The sequence below is a fragment of the Orbicella franksi genome, chromosome 1, assembly GCF_964199315.1.
Source record: "Orbicella franksi chromosome 1, jaOrbFran1.1, whole genome shotgun sequence".
Taxonomy (NCBI): domain Eukaryota; kingdom Metazoa; phylum Cnidaria; class Anthozoa; order Scleractinia; family Merulinidae; genus Orbicella; species Orbicella franksi.
Window position 1 is genome coordinate 3,440,265 of NC_138145.1, and position 17,775 is coordinate 3,458,039.

The 17,775-nt window shown below is 38.6% G+C and overlaps 1 protein-coding gene across 1 annotated transcript in view; it reads left to right on the forward strand.

The window, feature by feature from the left end:
- LOC145485691 (uncharacterized) overlaps window positions 1-17,775 on the forward strand; it is a 20,313-nt gene continuing 2,538 nt past the window's right edge. The window contains exons 1-11 of the mRNA XM_081464317.1: window positions 1-250; window positions 4,620-5,210; window positions 5,554-5,937; window positions 6,974-7,270; window positions 7,718-7,879; window positions 9,711-10,094; window positions 11,196-11,423; window positions 12,607-12,954; window positions 13,864-14,718; window positions 15,414-16,196; window positions 16,976-17,203. Of these exons, the coding sequence (XP_081320443.1) occupies window positions 214-250; window positions 4,620-5,210; window positions 5,554-5,937; window positions 6,974-7,270; window positions 7,718-7,879; window positions 9,711-10,094; window positions 11,196-11,423; window positions 12,607-12,954; window positions 13,864-14,718; window positions 15,414-16,196; window positions 16,976-17,203 (4,297 nt within the window). The 5' untranslated portion in view covers window positions 1-213. The remainder of the gene's footprint in view (window positions 251-4,619; window positions 5,211-5,553; window positions 5,938-6,973; window positions 7,271-7,717; window positions 7,880-9,710; window positions 10,095-11,195; window positions 11,424-12,606; window positions 12,955-13,863; window positions 14,719-15,413; window positions 16,197-16,975; window positions 17,204-17,775) is intronic.

The following is a 17,775-nucleotide window of genomic DNA, read 5'->3' on the forward strand; positions in this document are numbered from 1 at the left end:
GAAACAGTAAAGAAGTTAATCGATGTTATAATATGATCCAATTACGTTTTCTCCTAACTAAACTTTCAAGTGTCCGACGTTCGCGACATAGTTGTCGAACAAATCAAGCCTAACTATAGCGAAAGGAAACAAAATGGCGCTTAATGACAACCGCAGTGACCACCGGTCTATGTACCGTGAACCCTCCAAGTTCATTTTGAATATGAAGTAGCAATGAAAATAACGACTTTATTTCGCGTCTTGATTCCAGGTGAGTGTTTACGACATTACATTGGGTTTCTTCGCTGGGGGTTATTTTCTTATGGAGACGCAGAAACAGCGATCTCGGTGGTAGCTTTTATGCATATAATTCTGCTTCCTTTTGCTCACCTTTCGACTGGGGGAGTATTCCCAACATACCTTCTTAGGAGGATCGTTCTAAAACAATTATTTGGCTGCCTTGATACGTTGAATTCAGTCAAAGAGGACAGGCGCCAACTAAGGCGAATTCGTTGAAGAGATACCATAGGAAATTCCACTTTGTGTTGTTAAGTACAAATCTAAATATGTAATCACGAACTCCGATTCTCTTTAACAGAAGTTGTATTGCTATGTTTCTTGAGTGCAATAATCATTGTGCGAGAATTTTCTGTCTTTCCTCCTTGGTTAAAGGCGTTCTAACGATCGATCGTTGTGCGTCGATCGTTGCCATATAAACTTATTAAAATTCAAGCTTGGGAATAGCGAAATTAAGGCTTAATTCTTCGCTAATTTCACCTTTTTCGACGACAGAGGGGCAGCAAAATACGCTTTAATACTTGTTTTAATAAACTTTTTTGGCCAAGATTTGCAATACAGAGAAAATAATTTTGTTGTAAACTTCTCGTGCAATATTATTACGATGACTTTGTTTGCACAGAGAAGACTATTTGTATGCAGTAATGCAGATACCTCAGAACTTGAGTAAACAGGAAAGAATTGCAGAAATAAAATATGAATTCTGTTTTTCTTGTGGATTGGAGTAAACATTTATTTGTATACCTGTTTCCCTGCATATGTCCTTGGATTAAAGGTCAGATATATTTAATTTTAGTTGAAAAATATATTCATTTTTAATAACCAGGAACGTGAAAAGGTAATGCAGAACTTTCTAAAGTTAGTTAACAAATAAACATAGAGGTCTTAAGGCCTTTTTTCATGCCCTTAAGGGTGAGGTGGCAATATTAAGATCTCATAATTGTACATTCTAAAATAATTGGCTGCATTTTCAGTGACAATACAATTAACTGTACATGCACGTCAAGCTTGCTGGCTTCACCTCTTTGTGAGAAATGGATGTGCAATAAACAGGGTCTGCAAAATCTGCAAGCCAGTGAGCCGTGCAAGCCACGGTGCAAGCCATGCGAGCCATGCGAGTCATGCGAGCCATGCGAGTCATGCGAGCCATTTTTGTGAGTATTTTTCTATTCTTTGATTGGTCTGGGAGGTCGTCGATCATTTCACCAAGAAACGTCTCGCGCCCGACTATCGCTAAATTAAACTATCGCTATAAACCGCCCGCCTGCCATCTTGAAAGCGGAGATGACCCTGAGGACGAGTATAAACAGTACAACCTCGCTCCCAGGGTACTCTCTATTTCCCTGGGAAATTAATTTTAAATTTATCAACAAAAGTGCCTAAAATTGAAATATTCCCAGAAAAAATCCTAATCTCGCTTCAGTTGCCAGAACTATTGCTGGTGTGTCAAATATGGTACATCATCGTGCCAAGTCTTGCGTCATAGTAATGGCTGCCCTGAGTTGGACGAATTTTTTTTTTTTTTTGTTTCATATTTTTGTTATGTGTAGAAAAGTTTGTCTATTCAAATCGCCCAGGATCTGCAAAACATAAAAACAATGCGACAAGAATTTATTAAGGTTCAAGACTTAAGTAAGAAACATTTTCTAAGAGAAACGCAGTGATAAAAGTGTTGACAAGTCTGCATGACTCCTGCTGTTCGCAGATGAATAAGTCCTAAAGCCTTCATAGCTTAGCTTTAACTGCTGACTAGGATGTCTTTTAGGGACTTTCCCTTGTGATATGAGTTGATGGGGGGCTCCTTAAAGATTTCTCTCAGTTGTGGTTGATTATCTATAAGGTGCCCTCTCCCCATGAGTGTGTCTTTTAGGTTAGGCAACGCTGGGTGGTATTGCAGCTTATTGCGTTACAAAGGGCAGTATTTTCTTTTGAGCAGTTTTGTTTTTCTGTGCTAACAACATTTTTCTGTCAGAGAATTTAATCTCTGAAAGGTGTTTCTCTACAGTTCTAGCTGGGTAATCTCTATTCTGCAGGCTTGTTTTGAAATTACTCGTGTTTTCCTCAAAAGTATTATCAGAAGCCTTAACCTTCTCCTTTGATAAAGCCTTTCGCGATGCCTGGTGGATGACACGAATAGAAATTCGTGTATTGAAAGGTCTCTGTAGGTTTGAAATGTGTTCGCACGTCAAGAAAAGATTCCTTATTGAATCTGTCCCCTTTGTACACTTTTGTGCCCAAGAACATAATTTCTGTTTCTGAGATTTTAGCCATGAATTCAATTGTTAGGTGAAAACTGTTTGCCTTTAGAAGGAAATCTTTTATTTTGTCTCTACTTGTGTTCCACATAAATATGACGTCATCGATGAATCTTTTCCAAAAGATGGGTTTGGTGTTACTTTGTCTGAGTATTTCTATTTCTATTTTGGCCATAAATATGTTAGCAAAAACTACGGCTATTTTCGTTCCCATGGCTGTTCCATGAGTTTGGAGGTAATCTTTTCCACTGAATTGGAACGAGTTTTCTGGTAGAATCAGACTGACATTTCTCTTAAATACCTGCTAGGAATTGGAGGGTTCTCACGATAAAACTCTTCGTATGCTTCGCATACTGTGGTAATACCCTCTTCCTGTGGTATGTTTGTGTAGAGGCTGGTGACGTCCATTGTGACAAGAATGGTGTTCTTAGGCAGTTTAGTCTTCTCACTGATGAAGTTAAGAAAGTCTGTTGTATCTTTAGGATACAAGGCTTGTCTTTGTGCTATCGGCTGAAGAAGGTGGTCAACAAAAGATGAGATCATTTCTGTAGGACCGTCACACCCTGATGTAATAGGTCTACCAACAGGTGTTGGTTTGTGAATCTTTGTAAATGTGTAAAACACTGGTATTCGCAGAGGGTCGGGCGTAAGGGAGAGCCATTTAGCTTCCATTTCGTCTATGTGGCCTTCTTGAAGTAGTAATCGAATCAATCGATGAACTTTTTTGGCCATGTTTTGTCTAAGGGTTGGTATGTATATCATCAAGTTGGACTTGACCCTCGTTGAGTTTATCTATTCTGTTCATCATGACAGTTGTGGTACCCTTATCAGCTTTCCGTGCATTGTGAGGCATTTTAACCGGAAGTAAAATTTGTAGCTATTTAATTTTTTTTAGCTTGGCTTCTGATTGGCCTATTCAAAAAACGTCTTGGTGACGGTTTGTGTAGTCGCTGCAAGAATTTAATATTGCGATCTTATTCATCTTGTTCCGTTGATCTTGCTCTTGTTCTCATGCAAATATAAATGTAACAAATAAAAATTCTTAACATTTGTACTGTGGCTCGCATGACTCACATGAGACTCGCATGACTCGCATGACTCCCATGGCTCGCATGGCTCGTATGGCTCGCTGGCTCGCTGGCTCGCAGGTTTATAAAACTCCAATAAACATGGTCATCCCTGTTTCATGCTCAAATAAAACATTTGCTTTTAAACCAACCAGAGCATGCATAGAATATATTTAATTGTTCTACAGTCATCTTGGTTATAAAATTTATAATATTCCTATGTTGAAACCCTTTCAGTTTGATATTGTGGCGGGTGAAATAGCATAGTCCTTCTTAAATTCTTACTTACTATTAATACTTGTAAGATAAGTTATCAAATTTGCATTTGATAAGTATAGGTAATCATACGGTTTCAAGTTCAATTTGGAATTAATTTGCACAAGTGAGTTTTTCAAAAAGCTGAAATTGCACGAGCTGCTTCAGCAAGTGCAATTGTGCAGGTTTTTGAAAAACTCACAAGTGCAAATTAATTCCAAATTGAACGAGAAAAACTGTATGATTACTTATTAATAATATAAACATGAAAAAATTTGCACGGAGGAAGTGCTGGAAGATCTTTCTTGAAGCCATTTTTTTCATTCAAGAAAACTTTTTTCAAAATTTCCGCACAAAATTTTCGTCATCATTTTACGTGATATTATTTTCTTAGAAAATTTCATTTTGTCTTTCAGCCAAGCATAATCCAGAGTTACCATGTGTAATCTGCACTGGTGTTACACTTTTTGCACTGGGCGGTGTTACACTTGAACTGCACTGTTCTCAGCCAATCAGAATGGTGACAAAATGATGCTGAAACATCATGTAATAGCATTTCTATTTCTTTTAACAAGTGTTTCCTCAGGCTCCACTGTACATCTTCTTTAATCAGTAGACAAAAAATATGTGAAAATATTCTCTCAGAAGTAAGCCCTCAAATATGATCGCCACATTCTCCTCCTGAATGACAAATTTTACAGACTGATTAGAACATAGACACTCTTTATAAAATAGTAAAATCTGTTTGATTTGTCTGTGTTTACAGGAGTTTTTCTCCTTCACTACCCACATACAGCAACATGCAGTAAGTTCTTCTTCAATTCCACATCACAGATGCAAGTACCATCACCAGTTATTCCTCTCCGCACTGGGTTTGATTTCAGCTTTAGAACTTGCAGTGGTGGGGTTTTGCTTGATCAAAAAGGGCCAAGCAATGGTTTTGTTCGTCTGGAAGTGGTTCCCACAACAGTGAATTATTCTGTTACACCTGTATTGTTTATTGCAAGCCATCTGAAAATGACATGGTCAATAAATTCAATACAGGAGTCAGTTACATTAGGGAAAGACTTGGACCAAAATATTATTTATAAAGTACAATTTACTGCTGGCAGTGGAGGGACAAATTCAACGCTCAGCCTAACTGGATTGGCATCATTTTCTGCAGCTATTCCAAACAATATTTTAGACTTTACAAATACAGGCCCATTATTTGCTGGCTCTCCTGTCTCTGGTGGTGGTACAGGATTTGTTGGATGTATTATAAGTGGAAGAAATATTCCATTGGTAAAGACCGGCACTTCTATCAACATCAGTGAAAACTGTACGCTTGATTACCAACTGGGATGCCCAACCAAAGGTCAGTCTAATATTTTTGTCCCAGAATTGTGTTAGAAGTAAACAAATATAACTCCAGTGCTTCATCAATTTGTGAAGTAGGAAAAAAGTGATCCAGAATGCATGTGCAAACATTGAATTTGGGATTTGCCTTCTTGTTTCCTTTGTTTTGTCCTAACTGATCAGAAACAGAATGATTTTTACATGAGAACTGGCAACTTTAATTTGTGCAGATGACAACTAGGAGTGTAGCTTCATTTAAGTCAATGATTAGTCACATCAGTGTAGAGTTCAGTATATGATAATTTAATTATTATGGTAACCAGTATCTTAATTGTGTTGTGTTTGCTTGGGATTGCTTTCAGTGTGCCCTGCTGGTTTTACTGGGGATTACTGTCAGGTCAATATCGATGACTGCCCTAGCGCTCTATGTCATCACTACAGTACTTGTATTGACCTTATTAGTAACTACAGTTGTAGCTGTGGACCAAGATGGACTGGCCGACTGTGTGATAACTTCCTGGGATCTTTATGCAACAAGACTATTAACAATAACACTGATGTCTGCAAGAATGGAGGTCTTTGTTTCGACACTGATGACAAGAACAACTACACGTGTACTTGTGCTGTGGGTTTCACTGGACGTAACTGTGAACTTGAATTTGACCCTTGTGATAGTTCACCATGTGAGCAAAGTGGAACATGCTCTAAGCTTGGACTTGATGATTTCAGATGTGATTGTCCAAAAGGTGAGACTTTGACTAAGCAAAACATTTGAAATATAAACATGACTGTGTGTGTTTTTTTTTACTGGTATATCTACTTTTGGGTTTCTTACCTTTCCATTAATATTTTTTATCTAATCTGAACAAATGTGGCTTTATTTAATATGTTTACTTCAAAATATCTTCTTGAGATTTGTACTTGACTTACATTTTTTTAACAAGCTCTTCTGTCAGCTCCTAGGTGCCACATATGTATTATGTATTAAGTAACTAAATGATCGATTCTCATCTATTCTGTCAGTGATTGGTCAGTAAGTTTGCCTATGGGTGCAGGCTGATTGCTACTGGGCAAATTTGTTAAAATGTAATTATTGTAATTCTATGTACATATATCTGTAGCAGGTAGGAAAGTCTGCATACAAGCCAAGTGGCCTTTCAGGCCGGGGCTTATCTCCAGTCACTGTTACGTGCAGCATGAAGTGACTAGGAGTATTTCTACTGCCCCCTGCACAGGAAAAAAATATCAAAATCCCATTAATGGTTTTTCATCAATTTTTCCTGTACTGTATGGGATGCTAGATAAGTCCACTGCAGGGTTACCCCAGCATTAAATTTCGCCGTTACCCATTTATTCTCCTCAATGAAGAGAGGCACTGTGATACTAAAAGTGTCTTGCCCAAGAACAGAACACAATGTCAGTGGTCAGGACACAGACTGCCTGATCCACAGGCGAGCGCAGTAACCATGAGGCCGCAGCACCACTCCCCCTGGAAATAGAATTCTACATGTATATAGCATACTTTTATTTTTGTTCACTTGTTACATTGTATGAATAAAAAATGCTAATTTAATTTTTTGTGTATATTTAATCTATTATAATGATCTATTGTTATTACTGAATTTATTACTTAGTTGATAGTTGTTTGAAGCCAATTTAAAAATCAAATAGAGATTGAAAAAATAATTATTAGTACAGCTGTAGTCTAAAAGTTAATTTTTGTTTTTATCATAACTTGTATTTAGTTGATGTTTTTCTCCCCTTTTTTTCTGGCCTTCTAAGGTTTTAAGGGAAAGACATGTGATGAAAATATAGATGACTGTTCACCATCTCCTTGTGGAACAGGCTTTTGTAATGATGGAATCGACACCTTTACTTGTAACTGTACTGGATCTGGATACACTGGAGAAAAATGTAATGTGGACATTAATGAATGTGAAACTGAAAAACCTTGTCATCCTAATGCTACTTGTACTAACTACAAAGGCACATACCAGTGTAACTGTCAACCAGGATTTAACGGAAAGAATTGCTACCAAAATATTGATGACTGTCGAAGCAACCCATGTCAAAATGGAGGTATGTCAGATTATTTATATCATGACAAATAAAACAAATATGAAACAAGTATATTACAGTATTTGTATTAATCACTTCTGGTAGTGTTATTTATTTGTTCGCTTCTGTTTTATTTATTTCAAACATTCAATATTAATGTTAAATAATGAATAATTAATTATTCATTCAGTCAACGTTCAGCAAACTACTTGTGACAGTTTAATTAATCATTTCAGACTTCATTATGATGTCATGATGACATCAAAACAACTTTCCATTTTATTGCTCAGTTTTTCATGCTTAATATTAGACCTAAAAAAAACTATCAGGATTAGATAAATTAAACCATTGGGGAAAAAGAAACTTCAAAATGTCTTCACTTTTGATTTCTCTTGGTTTTGTCTTGGGGTCCTGATCTGACTCAATATCTTTCAGCATGTTTTTGTTTCCATTTAATTTATTTTGTAGGACGTTGTGTTGATGAAGTAAGCCGTTATAGATGTGAATGTGTAGTTGGTTTTAATGGCACCTCGTGTCAACATAACATTGATGACTGTGTGGCCCACACTTGTAACAACTACTCTCGGTGCCAAGATGGTGTCAATAATTACACTTGTGTTTGTAAGCCAGGTAAGTCTGTGCTCTTTTCACCACAAAGATGAATATCACTTTGACAGTACAGTACAGATCAGAAGAAACCTAACCAGGAATGTGTTTGCGAACGGGTATAGACCCTATTCATAAATGGCTGCCAATTAAAAATTCTTTTTTAAGTAATAAAATTAGCCCAACTAACCTCGTTTTTGAGTTGATAATTCAAAAGAATTTTTACTTGCAAATGAGGTTAGTTGGGCTTATTTAAATACATACAAAAGAACTTTAAATTGGCAGCCATTTATGAATAGGGTCTATAGAACGGATACAGAACGGGTACAGAACGAGAACGGGAACAAGTGTGGAACAACAATAGAAGGTGTTCTGTCAGGCGTTCCCTGTTAGGTTTTTTCTGATTAGTACTGTATTCATACAGGGATCTAGCCAAGAGCCAGCTGCCAGCTTAGTGCTTCTAGGATAACTTAAAAGCCAGAATAGCAGTTTTTCTTAGCTACATCCCAGTCCAATATTTAGAACTTGTTACATGGTTAAATATGTAGTAATGACTTCCTGTCTATATTATATTAGTAGAATTCTACTAGTATACTAATGCAAATGCAGTAATCTGATTGGCTGAGCCATTGAACACTATCAGCCATTAGTGTACAGTGGCTGGAGGTCATCTACGTTTTTCCAAAGTTTTGGAGGAACATTTTGATGCAAATGGTTAGTTAAATTCCTGAGAAGTCTAAACAAAGGACATTTACGGCTTCTTGACTTTAAAAAAGGTTGAAATTATTTAAAAAACTGATGTGCACACACACACAACTTCAGTCTTAAATGACAATTCACCTGAGCGATCTTTTACAGGTGCAAAGTTTAATAATACATCAAGAAATAATTGGAAACCGTTATTTGAAGTAAATTTTTTGTAAGAATTCTACTAAAACAGTTAGATTATTTGCTCTCAATTTCTATGAGGTGATTTTCAGCCTCATCAACTATCACCTCATATAAATCTTGAGCTCATAATCTAATTGTTGATTAGTATAAATCTACTAGTGTTCTATCACGAATGCCGTTCTCTGATTGGCTACGCTACTCACTATCTGTTCTGTGATAGTGAGTAGTGTAGCAGTGTGCCCTTGTTAACAAAATGACAGCCGCTTCTTGGCGTTTTCGAAGTGTCTGTGAAGAGAATTTAGATTAAGTTTTGAACGACTAGTAGATTTATACTAAAACAATTAGATTATTCGCTCTCAATTTCTATGCACGATAGTTGACTCGGGCTGCGCCTTCGTCAACTACATGTATCACACGATAACAATCTCAAGCTCATAATCTAATTGTTTAATAGCAGCTAGCCATCTGACTCCAAAACAGCTAAGAGTTTTGCACCTGACTGTTCACTGGCTCATGCACTTGACTTATATTGAATCCCCTAAGTACCTACAACAGCCACAACATAAACACGTACACATCACATGTGGCCTGCAAGTACATTCTTCCCCACAGGGGTGTCATTAACATTTTCAGCAGGAGGGTAACTGGTTTTCACAGGCAGACAAATTTTTGAACTTGACTTTTTGATAAGAAAAACATTCCACCAGATGATCAAACCACATTGTAACTGTACCTCGACTTTTTTCTAACTGGCCCTCTTTCTGTCACGCAATGCTATTGCTATCGGGAAGTAGGGTGCAAGGCAATAATTGCCAACAATTTTCAGAAATAATTTTAGAACAGGTTTTGGTTTGCTTACAACAGTTGTCTAAGTATCAATTATGTACATTAATTACCATTTACTATGCATCTAAATAAGAGTATTAATAATTGTTACCATTCACATTGCCTTTGTTTTACCTAGGATTTGAAGGTGAAAACTGCACAGTTAACATCAATGATTGCAAGAATAACTCTTGTGTCGCAAATGCTACTTGCAGAGATGGTGTCAATAACTTCACCTGCCAGTGTCCCCTAGGGTACTATGGAGAGTTCTGTCACTTGGAGATTGATGAGTGTCAATCAAACCCTTGTGAGAACAATGGAACTTGCAATGATTTAATTGGCAGTTTTAACTGCACCTGTGTAACAGGATTTAATGGCACACAGTGTGAGAACAACACTAATGACTGTCCATCACATGGCTGTAACAATGGAACTTGTGTTGATGGCATTAATAGTTTCACGTGTTACTGTAATCCGGGGTTCAATGGTTCATTCTGTGAGATAGACATTGATGAATGTGAAGGTAAGTTTATAGAACAACCATAAGTGATTAGGGCAATTATTGTTGCTAAGAAATGATATATCACACCTCGGATCATTCTTAAGGACAAAAAGACGAGCACTGACGCCCTGTCCACACCATGCTGGAGAAATTTGAAATTGCAGCGTTATCTATATGGTTAGGCCTAACATCCTTAATCCATTGCGCAAAAAAGCAGAGATTTTTGAAGTCGCTCTCCAAACTGAAGGAATTAGAAAATGCTCACGTTGTGATAAGTATGGGATTTTCCTGCAGGAGTTTTCCTCAAGTGCAAATCTATTTTATGACTGTTAATTGTTGCGTTTTCAAATTTCTCCAGCATTGTGTGAACAGAAAACATCTGATGAGTTTTTAGTGTGAAAACGCCATTTTCAAATGTCTCTAGCATAGAGTGTGGACAGGGCTTGAGAGCTGCTGACCAGAAGTGGTTCTCTAGTAAATAGATTAAGTTGTCATTTACACAACATAAGTTCCTGTGTGTAGTCTGACTTTTCCAGTTATATGAATCAAACGGTGACCAAGAAAACAACTACAGCAGTGCAGATCTGAGTTTGAACTAGAATGGACACTACTTAGCAAGCTTTAGTTGACCAAGTTTAAGAGGTAGAACAATATTGACCAATCAGTGATAGCCGTCGGACTGAGAGAATCTTAAATGGAACATTAAACTCATTGCCAATTGATAGGCTTGGGAAAGGTGCCTATTGAATGGTAGAACCGGGCGTGATGTGAGCATCAAACAGATCACGAGGGTATCCATGGCAACCTTGAGGGCAGCAACCACCAGGCACTGTCACACTGACAGAGTGCATGTTCTTACACAGCTGGCAAGCAAAACATGTAAGCCCTGCAAAACCCCTTATGAGACCCCACAGAGTATAGAACTTTGCCCTGAATGGCTACTGACCAGCATTGGCTCAAATCAAGCATTGCCTAAACTGCATGTAGGCACGCCCCTGCCACACCCATGTAAAAAGTACAAACTATTTATATTGAGCTATTTTTGGCTGAAATGATGAAGTACCTGGTTCTGTGGTAAGTGCAGAAACATGATATCAATCAGTGCGTGACATATTTTGCCAGGTCAGTCTTGCAACTGTGGAACATGTGATGATCGTCCTGGGTCATATAACTGTATCTGTGATCAGTGGACTACAGGCAAAAACTGTGAGATTGACATTGATGAATGTAACAACAGCAACCGTTGCAATGAGGACAAGAATCAAGGTCGTTGCTTTAACTTCGATGAATCCAGCTCCACTTGTGCCAGTCGTAAAGGATTTGAATGTCTTTGTAGGAATGGCTTCACAGGTATTTGAGAAGAACCTTGCAATTAAGTCTGTTTTCTTCCTTAAAACTTGCCAACAATTTACAGGGAACATTACCAACAATCATGGACAAAAGTCTTGGGAAAAATGTGTACTTTTGGCACTTTTGGCACTTTTGCGCACATGCCAGACGCGAATACAACTTCGCCAGCCTAACCTCGCCCCCCAGCCCCCATACAATGTTGAAAACTAGTACCTGCAATTTCACCTGATTTTCAACATTGTGTTGAGTGGGGAGGGGGGACAGCAACGCGTTTTTAAAGGATATAGCAGCGTTTTTTTCAAACTTCATTTCTAAAACACAGATAATTTGTTACATTACATAGGTGTCCCAAGGACTTTTGTCCACGATTGTAGTATAGTATAGTGGCATAATCAGTGATACAATTAGCACTATTTAAGAAATAGGAAACATGTTCCGTGTTTCTATCGTGTTATAGAAACACAAGTGGAAGTTTGGAAGAACGAGAAATGCTGTGGGAACACGAGCCGCAGGCTGGTGTTTCCACAGCTTTTTCGAGTTCTCCCAAACTTTCACGAGTGTTTCTATAACTCGATAGAAACATGGAGATCATGTTTTCTATTTCTTTTAGAAAACACCGCGACGAAAAAAGGAAAACAGCTTGTTCACTTTGATTATCAAAGTGTAAATGCTCTTTGCTCGCGCCATCATTACGTCAACAACTCGTGCTAGTTCTGCGTTTCTATCGAGTTATAGAAACACGATTTGTAACCAATCAGCGCGCGTATTTTCTTAGGACTGTTTTCTAATTGATTTTGTTGGGCGAAATGGTCATTAATGACACGTGAGCCTGATTTGGTCTTTTCCCCCAGAGTACAACAAAGTTTGTCATTTATAACAAACCTGTTATGGAGCTTTTTCACATGATGTCACAGCAGCCATATTGGCATACCAACCAATCCTGTGGGAATTGAACTATTTTCTTATGTAAACACTTTCTTTTGTTCCAGTATTATAGATTTACATGGCTGCTGGTCATGTCAAGGAAAGCGCTCTATACAAAAAGAAACATAATTATTTACCCAGTGCCTTGTGAGGTTCAATTTTATCAATAGTGCTTGACAAAAACAACAACAACAACAGCAACAACATATTTTTGTACGACAGGAAAAATTATTTTATTGTATAAACCTTATTATTTCAGGCACAAACTGTCAGACTAATATCGATGACTGTAAGCTTAATGATCAGCCATGTCAAAATGGAGCCACGTGCATCGATGGAAATGTGGACTACACTTGTAACTGCATGCCTGGTTACACAGGACGGAACTGCACTGTTGACATTGATGAGTGTCAGTTTGGATTCTGTCAGAATAACGCAACATGTAATCACACAATCAATAACTACACCTGTCACTGTTTACCAGGCTTCACGGACTTCAACTGTTCAACAAATATTAATGAATGTGAACCAAACCCTTGTGTAAATAGTACAAACTGCACAGATTTGATTAATGACTTCAACTGTACTTGTCTGCCAGGATTCACAGGTAACCATGACTACGAAATGAAAGTGATTCATTGTTTTGACAGAAACTATGTTGTGTGGTACTCTAGTCTTTTGTGACAGGAACTTGGTACTTCGTTGACATGAGTACTGTACATCATTGTCTGTTAGTGAAAAATGGGTTGACTGAATGGTCTGATTGTTAATTTTAATCGCCGTGTACCGCTACACTGTACATAAGAACCGATACAATAGACCCAACGAAACACGACAACTAAACAAAGGCTCATAAAAAAAGGTCATTACAATGGTGACTCCTTCAATGTACCGGTACAACAGGACACAACCCGACGTCTGGTTATTAACCCTTTGAATACCAAACTTTCGCCAAAAAATATCGTTTTTGACCGTTTAGCTGAAGGTTTTTTAGCTGCCATGACGCTAAATAAGCTTAAGCTTTGCTAAGAAAGCTTTTTTTATTTTAGAAGGAGAGATTTTCGGAGGATTAGGTTCAAAATTGAGCAATATTTCAGTTCCGGGAATGCGCATAAGCCAAAATTTCGATTTGCGACGTCGGAATGTCGTCGATATCTAAACCTGACCATTGTACGGAAAGGCCTATTCTAGTACTACTATCTGCTTACCAAGAATATCTGATGACATTTAAACTGATGGCGTCACAAGTGGTACAAAGAGCACGACCATTAATTACGCATATATGCGTGATTGGTATTCAGAGGATTAAGTAAAGTTTCCGTGAATGTCACAAGTCAGTCCTTATCAACTTGGTTGTTCCAAACTTGAAATAGAAGCTCTTATCAACACTGAAGTACGATCAGTGTGACGTTGTTCAAAAACCACGAGGATCGTTTTTCTCCTGCCTAAACAATAGATACATGTAAGATTCGTTCATGCCTGGGATTTCAATTTGTGTTATCTCTTTGTCACGCAGGTAAGAACTGCTCTGTTGAAATTAATGAATGTGACTCCAATCCATGTCTGAACAATGGAACATGTCTTAACTTGATAGCTGATTTCAGCTGTAACTGCACAACAAACTACACCGGCAAGTCCTGTGAGTTCAAGGTATCTTCCTGCAATCCTAATCCTTGCCGCAACAATGGAACCTGTATCAAAGAAAACAACAACTTTACTTGTACATGCGCACCTGGCTTTGGAGGGACACTCTGTGATAATATCACCACAGTTGGATTCAATGGCTCTTCGTACATGAACTTCACCCTTGGAAAACAAATATTTGAACTTTCATTTCAGTTCAGGACAACTCTTCATCACGGCTTGCTGGCTGCTGATCCAGGTAACAAATTCCTTGTGTTTCTTGATAACGACAATGTTCATTTTGCGTACAATGAAGCACAGAAACTTTCAGCTGGGAAGGCGGCTAATCTTAGCAACGGCCTCTGGCACACAGTTCACGTCAACAGATCTGTTGACTCGGTGACCCTCATGGTGGATAATTCATCCTGCGGCCAAGACTGCATGGCATCTTCATCTCAACAAACACAAGCGTACATTACAAACCTTCACATCGGCGGCTCTTCACTTTCTCCAACCTATGGCCGTAATATTCTGCATAATTTTACTGGATGCATCCAAGATATAATGGTTGACAGGAAGAAAGTAATCCCTACAGAAGAAGGGGTGCAATTATTTATGACCGGTATTGGGTGTCCACGCAGTGAGCAGTGTGTGTCCAATTCCTGTGCAAATGGCGAGTGTGTTGATGAATGGATCAAGTTCAGCTGTGAATGTACACGGCCCTGGATTGGTCCACGGTGTAATACAAGTGAGTTATGTGGCAATTAACACTTAATGACTGATTCCATGAAAAACAATTAGCTTTGTTTCCCGAGGATTTCAATGTTGTATGTGAAGGGACCGGTCATTAAGTGATGTGTTATTTAGAACAACAAAGTAGATGTAAAACGCAGATCTTTGATCATCAATCATGGTTAACAGCACACGTTACCCTCTGACGTCATAGGGTTTGTATTGGTGCTCGCTCAGACTTTTTTGGCGTAAAACAGTTTCATAGCTAGACCTGCGACGTCATTTACCTCACGAATCTTTTTGATTGCTAATTAGTGCCAATAGGCGCGAGAAGGCAGAGACATTATTAAAGTTACTATGTATGTGTATTTAAGTATGTGTGACCTGAAAGTGTTCCATAAAATCGTTTGTTGTTGGGGAAAAAAATTCAGCTGCCATAGCAAATATTTAGTCATTTAATACAGGAAATTAACTTTGAGCTTCTCAACTGAACCTACCAACAAAATTATGCAGCTAAGATCTTTTAGAAGGCCACCGGCTTAAACCATTTAGAGTTATTACAAGGCCCCCAAAACTACCAACACTCAAAGCATCAACACAAACATTAATTTAACGTTCAATAACGTAAACAACGCCTACAGCTACTGCTTGTGTGCACAGTACAACCAGTTAGAACAACCTCAGTTCACCTCTAACTAATTTTTTTTTCAGGTTTGACTCCAGCAACGTTTGGTGCGACTGAGCCCTTAAACCTTGTTAGCAGCAGACGGCGTCGTGATGTTGAGAGCATGCGTAACGCAAGCTTTGCCAAATTTGTCACCAATGGTGCAATGTTTGGCGCTACTGGGGAGCTATCATTCTTCATCCGAACTCGAGAACTGAGTGGATTGATAATATTTATGACAGACAGCAAGAGTAACAACATCAGTGTTGGTATTAATGAAGGTGTCTTAGTTGTCCACACAACTCTAAATGGGAAGAATTCCAGTGTTACCATAAATGCAACTGTGAGTGACGGTCTGTGGCACTTTGTTGAAATCCAAGGAAACATGTCACGCGTTGATAACCTTAGCTTAGTCACTGAACCTATTGCAGACAAAGACATCAATTTGACTGTAACCTACATTGGAGGACTTGATGACTTCCCTCTTTACCCTGATGCCAATCTCATAAGAACTCCATTTCGCGGCTGTTTGCAGGACACCCGACTCAACAACAAACTGTTTGATTTTGGGATGAATAATGGTTCGTTGATTTCTATTGAGCGTTACATGTTAGTCGCTCAAGGCGGTTTGGGCGCGGGTTGTAAGGGTATGAACGTGTGTCGATTGGCACCATGTGGTGAAGGAGGCTACTGTAAAGACTTGTGGAACAAGTACGAGTGCGACTGTAAACCGCGCTATGGTGGCGCGGACTGTGCACTGTATGGCTGTTCGCTGGTCAACCTGTGTCCTCACAATACCACCTGCTTAGATGTCGGCGAAAACTATGAATGTAAGTGCTAACTGAACGATTGGTTTAGTTATATGAAGTTTGTGTGCGCGTTCACCTTCGAATTGTTAAGGTAAACTGCATTGCTCCATAAGACTCTAAGGATGGCGGTGTTTTTTCCTACGAAATTATCTGTCTTCAACAATTCACAAGTGGAGACCAACATAAAGAATGAATCAGTTTCTTTCTAACAAGTCTTGCTGGTTTTTACAATATGCGTGTTATTTTGTCGCATACCATTAAGCCAATCAAAACGCTGGAAGTACATTTATTGTAATAAAACCATTTAGTCCTCTCATCTCTAGACAAGGGACTGGGTATTCGACGATACCAAACACTCCTGACGTCGTAGTTACCCACCATAATGGTCTGTTAGTGAACGCTGTATAGAGAAGAATTAAATGAGCAAGTGATAGACTGCTCCCTTGGCAGCAGTGGTCTTCTTCTGAAGCGCAAACACCGCCGTAGCGAGTCAAAAGCTCTCACCAATAGGTCTTTTCCGAGTTGCATTTTGCCTCTGCATAAAAACGAGTCAAAATAAATCGAGTCTTCGTGCCAAACCATTCATATGAAAATGTGTTCCGCCTGCAGGTTCTTTTTCATGGAAATCAAACTCATTTTCGTATGAAAGGTTTGCAAGAAGACTCGTTTTGAAACAGAGGCACGAGGTAACCTGGAAGCCTATTCTGCCACAATGAATGAGGGAATTTTAATATTTCGCCCGTCAAGTGTACATGTATCTTACAGTTTCTAATTTTCTAGGTGTTTTATCTTCTTTTTAGGTATACAGCCTATTACTTTCAATGGCAGTGTAAGCAGTGCAAATTTCACTTTCGTCTCAAAGGTCAATGTCAGCATAGATATGTCTCTAAGAGTGCGAACGAGGCAGTCCTCAACTGAGTTGATTGAAGTTCGTTCAGATTCCAGCAGATTCCTTAAGATGGAGCTCACTAATGGACAAGTGAACATAACCTTTGCTTTGGAAGGAGAAAGTGGGTTTATATTGTCAGGTAGGATCGTTGGTTTTGCTGAACCAAGTTATTACAAGATCATAATATTCCTACTGAAGGACCTGTTTGGACCATACGCGAAATGTGTTGTGTTTCAAACTTGGAAGACTGCTTCAATAACCCGAGCCATACTTTCGAATGAAAAAATCCAGCGACGCCATGTGGTCGGCTATCGTACAGAGGCTTAAAAGCTGGTCGTTTTTAAAAATTGACAAACATCAAATGATTTGTCGTTATGAAAAAGATCGTAGTCAGAATTATGGTTGGTAAACGGTGGAATATTTACATTGGTCTACTGTTCATGACCTAGGACATGCTTCAAAGAAAAAGCGAGTTTGTGACGAAATTCTTAATCTTGGAAATGAATTGACCTGAAAATGAAGCGTTTAGCGGTCGGATTACTCAGTACTACTATTCTTAGAAAATAAACTGTCAGTGAGAGGGGGCGTACTGTTGAGTTGTACTGAGTTAATCAATAGATACTGGGTTACATCTACGAGTATCAGTTGAGTATGGTGCGACCAAAGTTTGGTGACCAGGTTTTAACGTTCAACTTGTGTTGTTGTCACGGG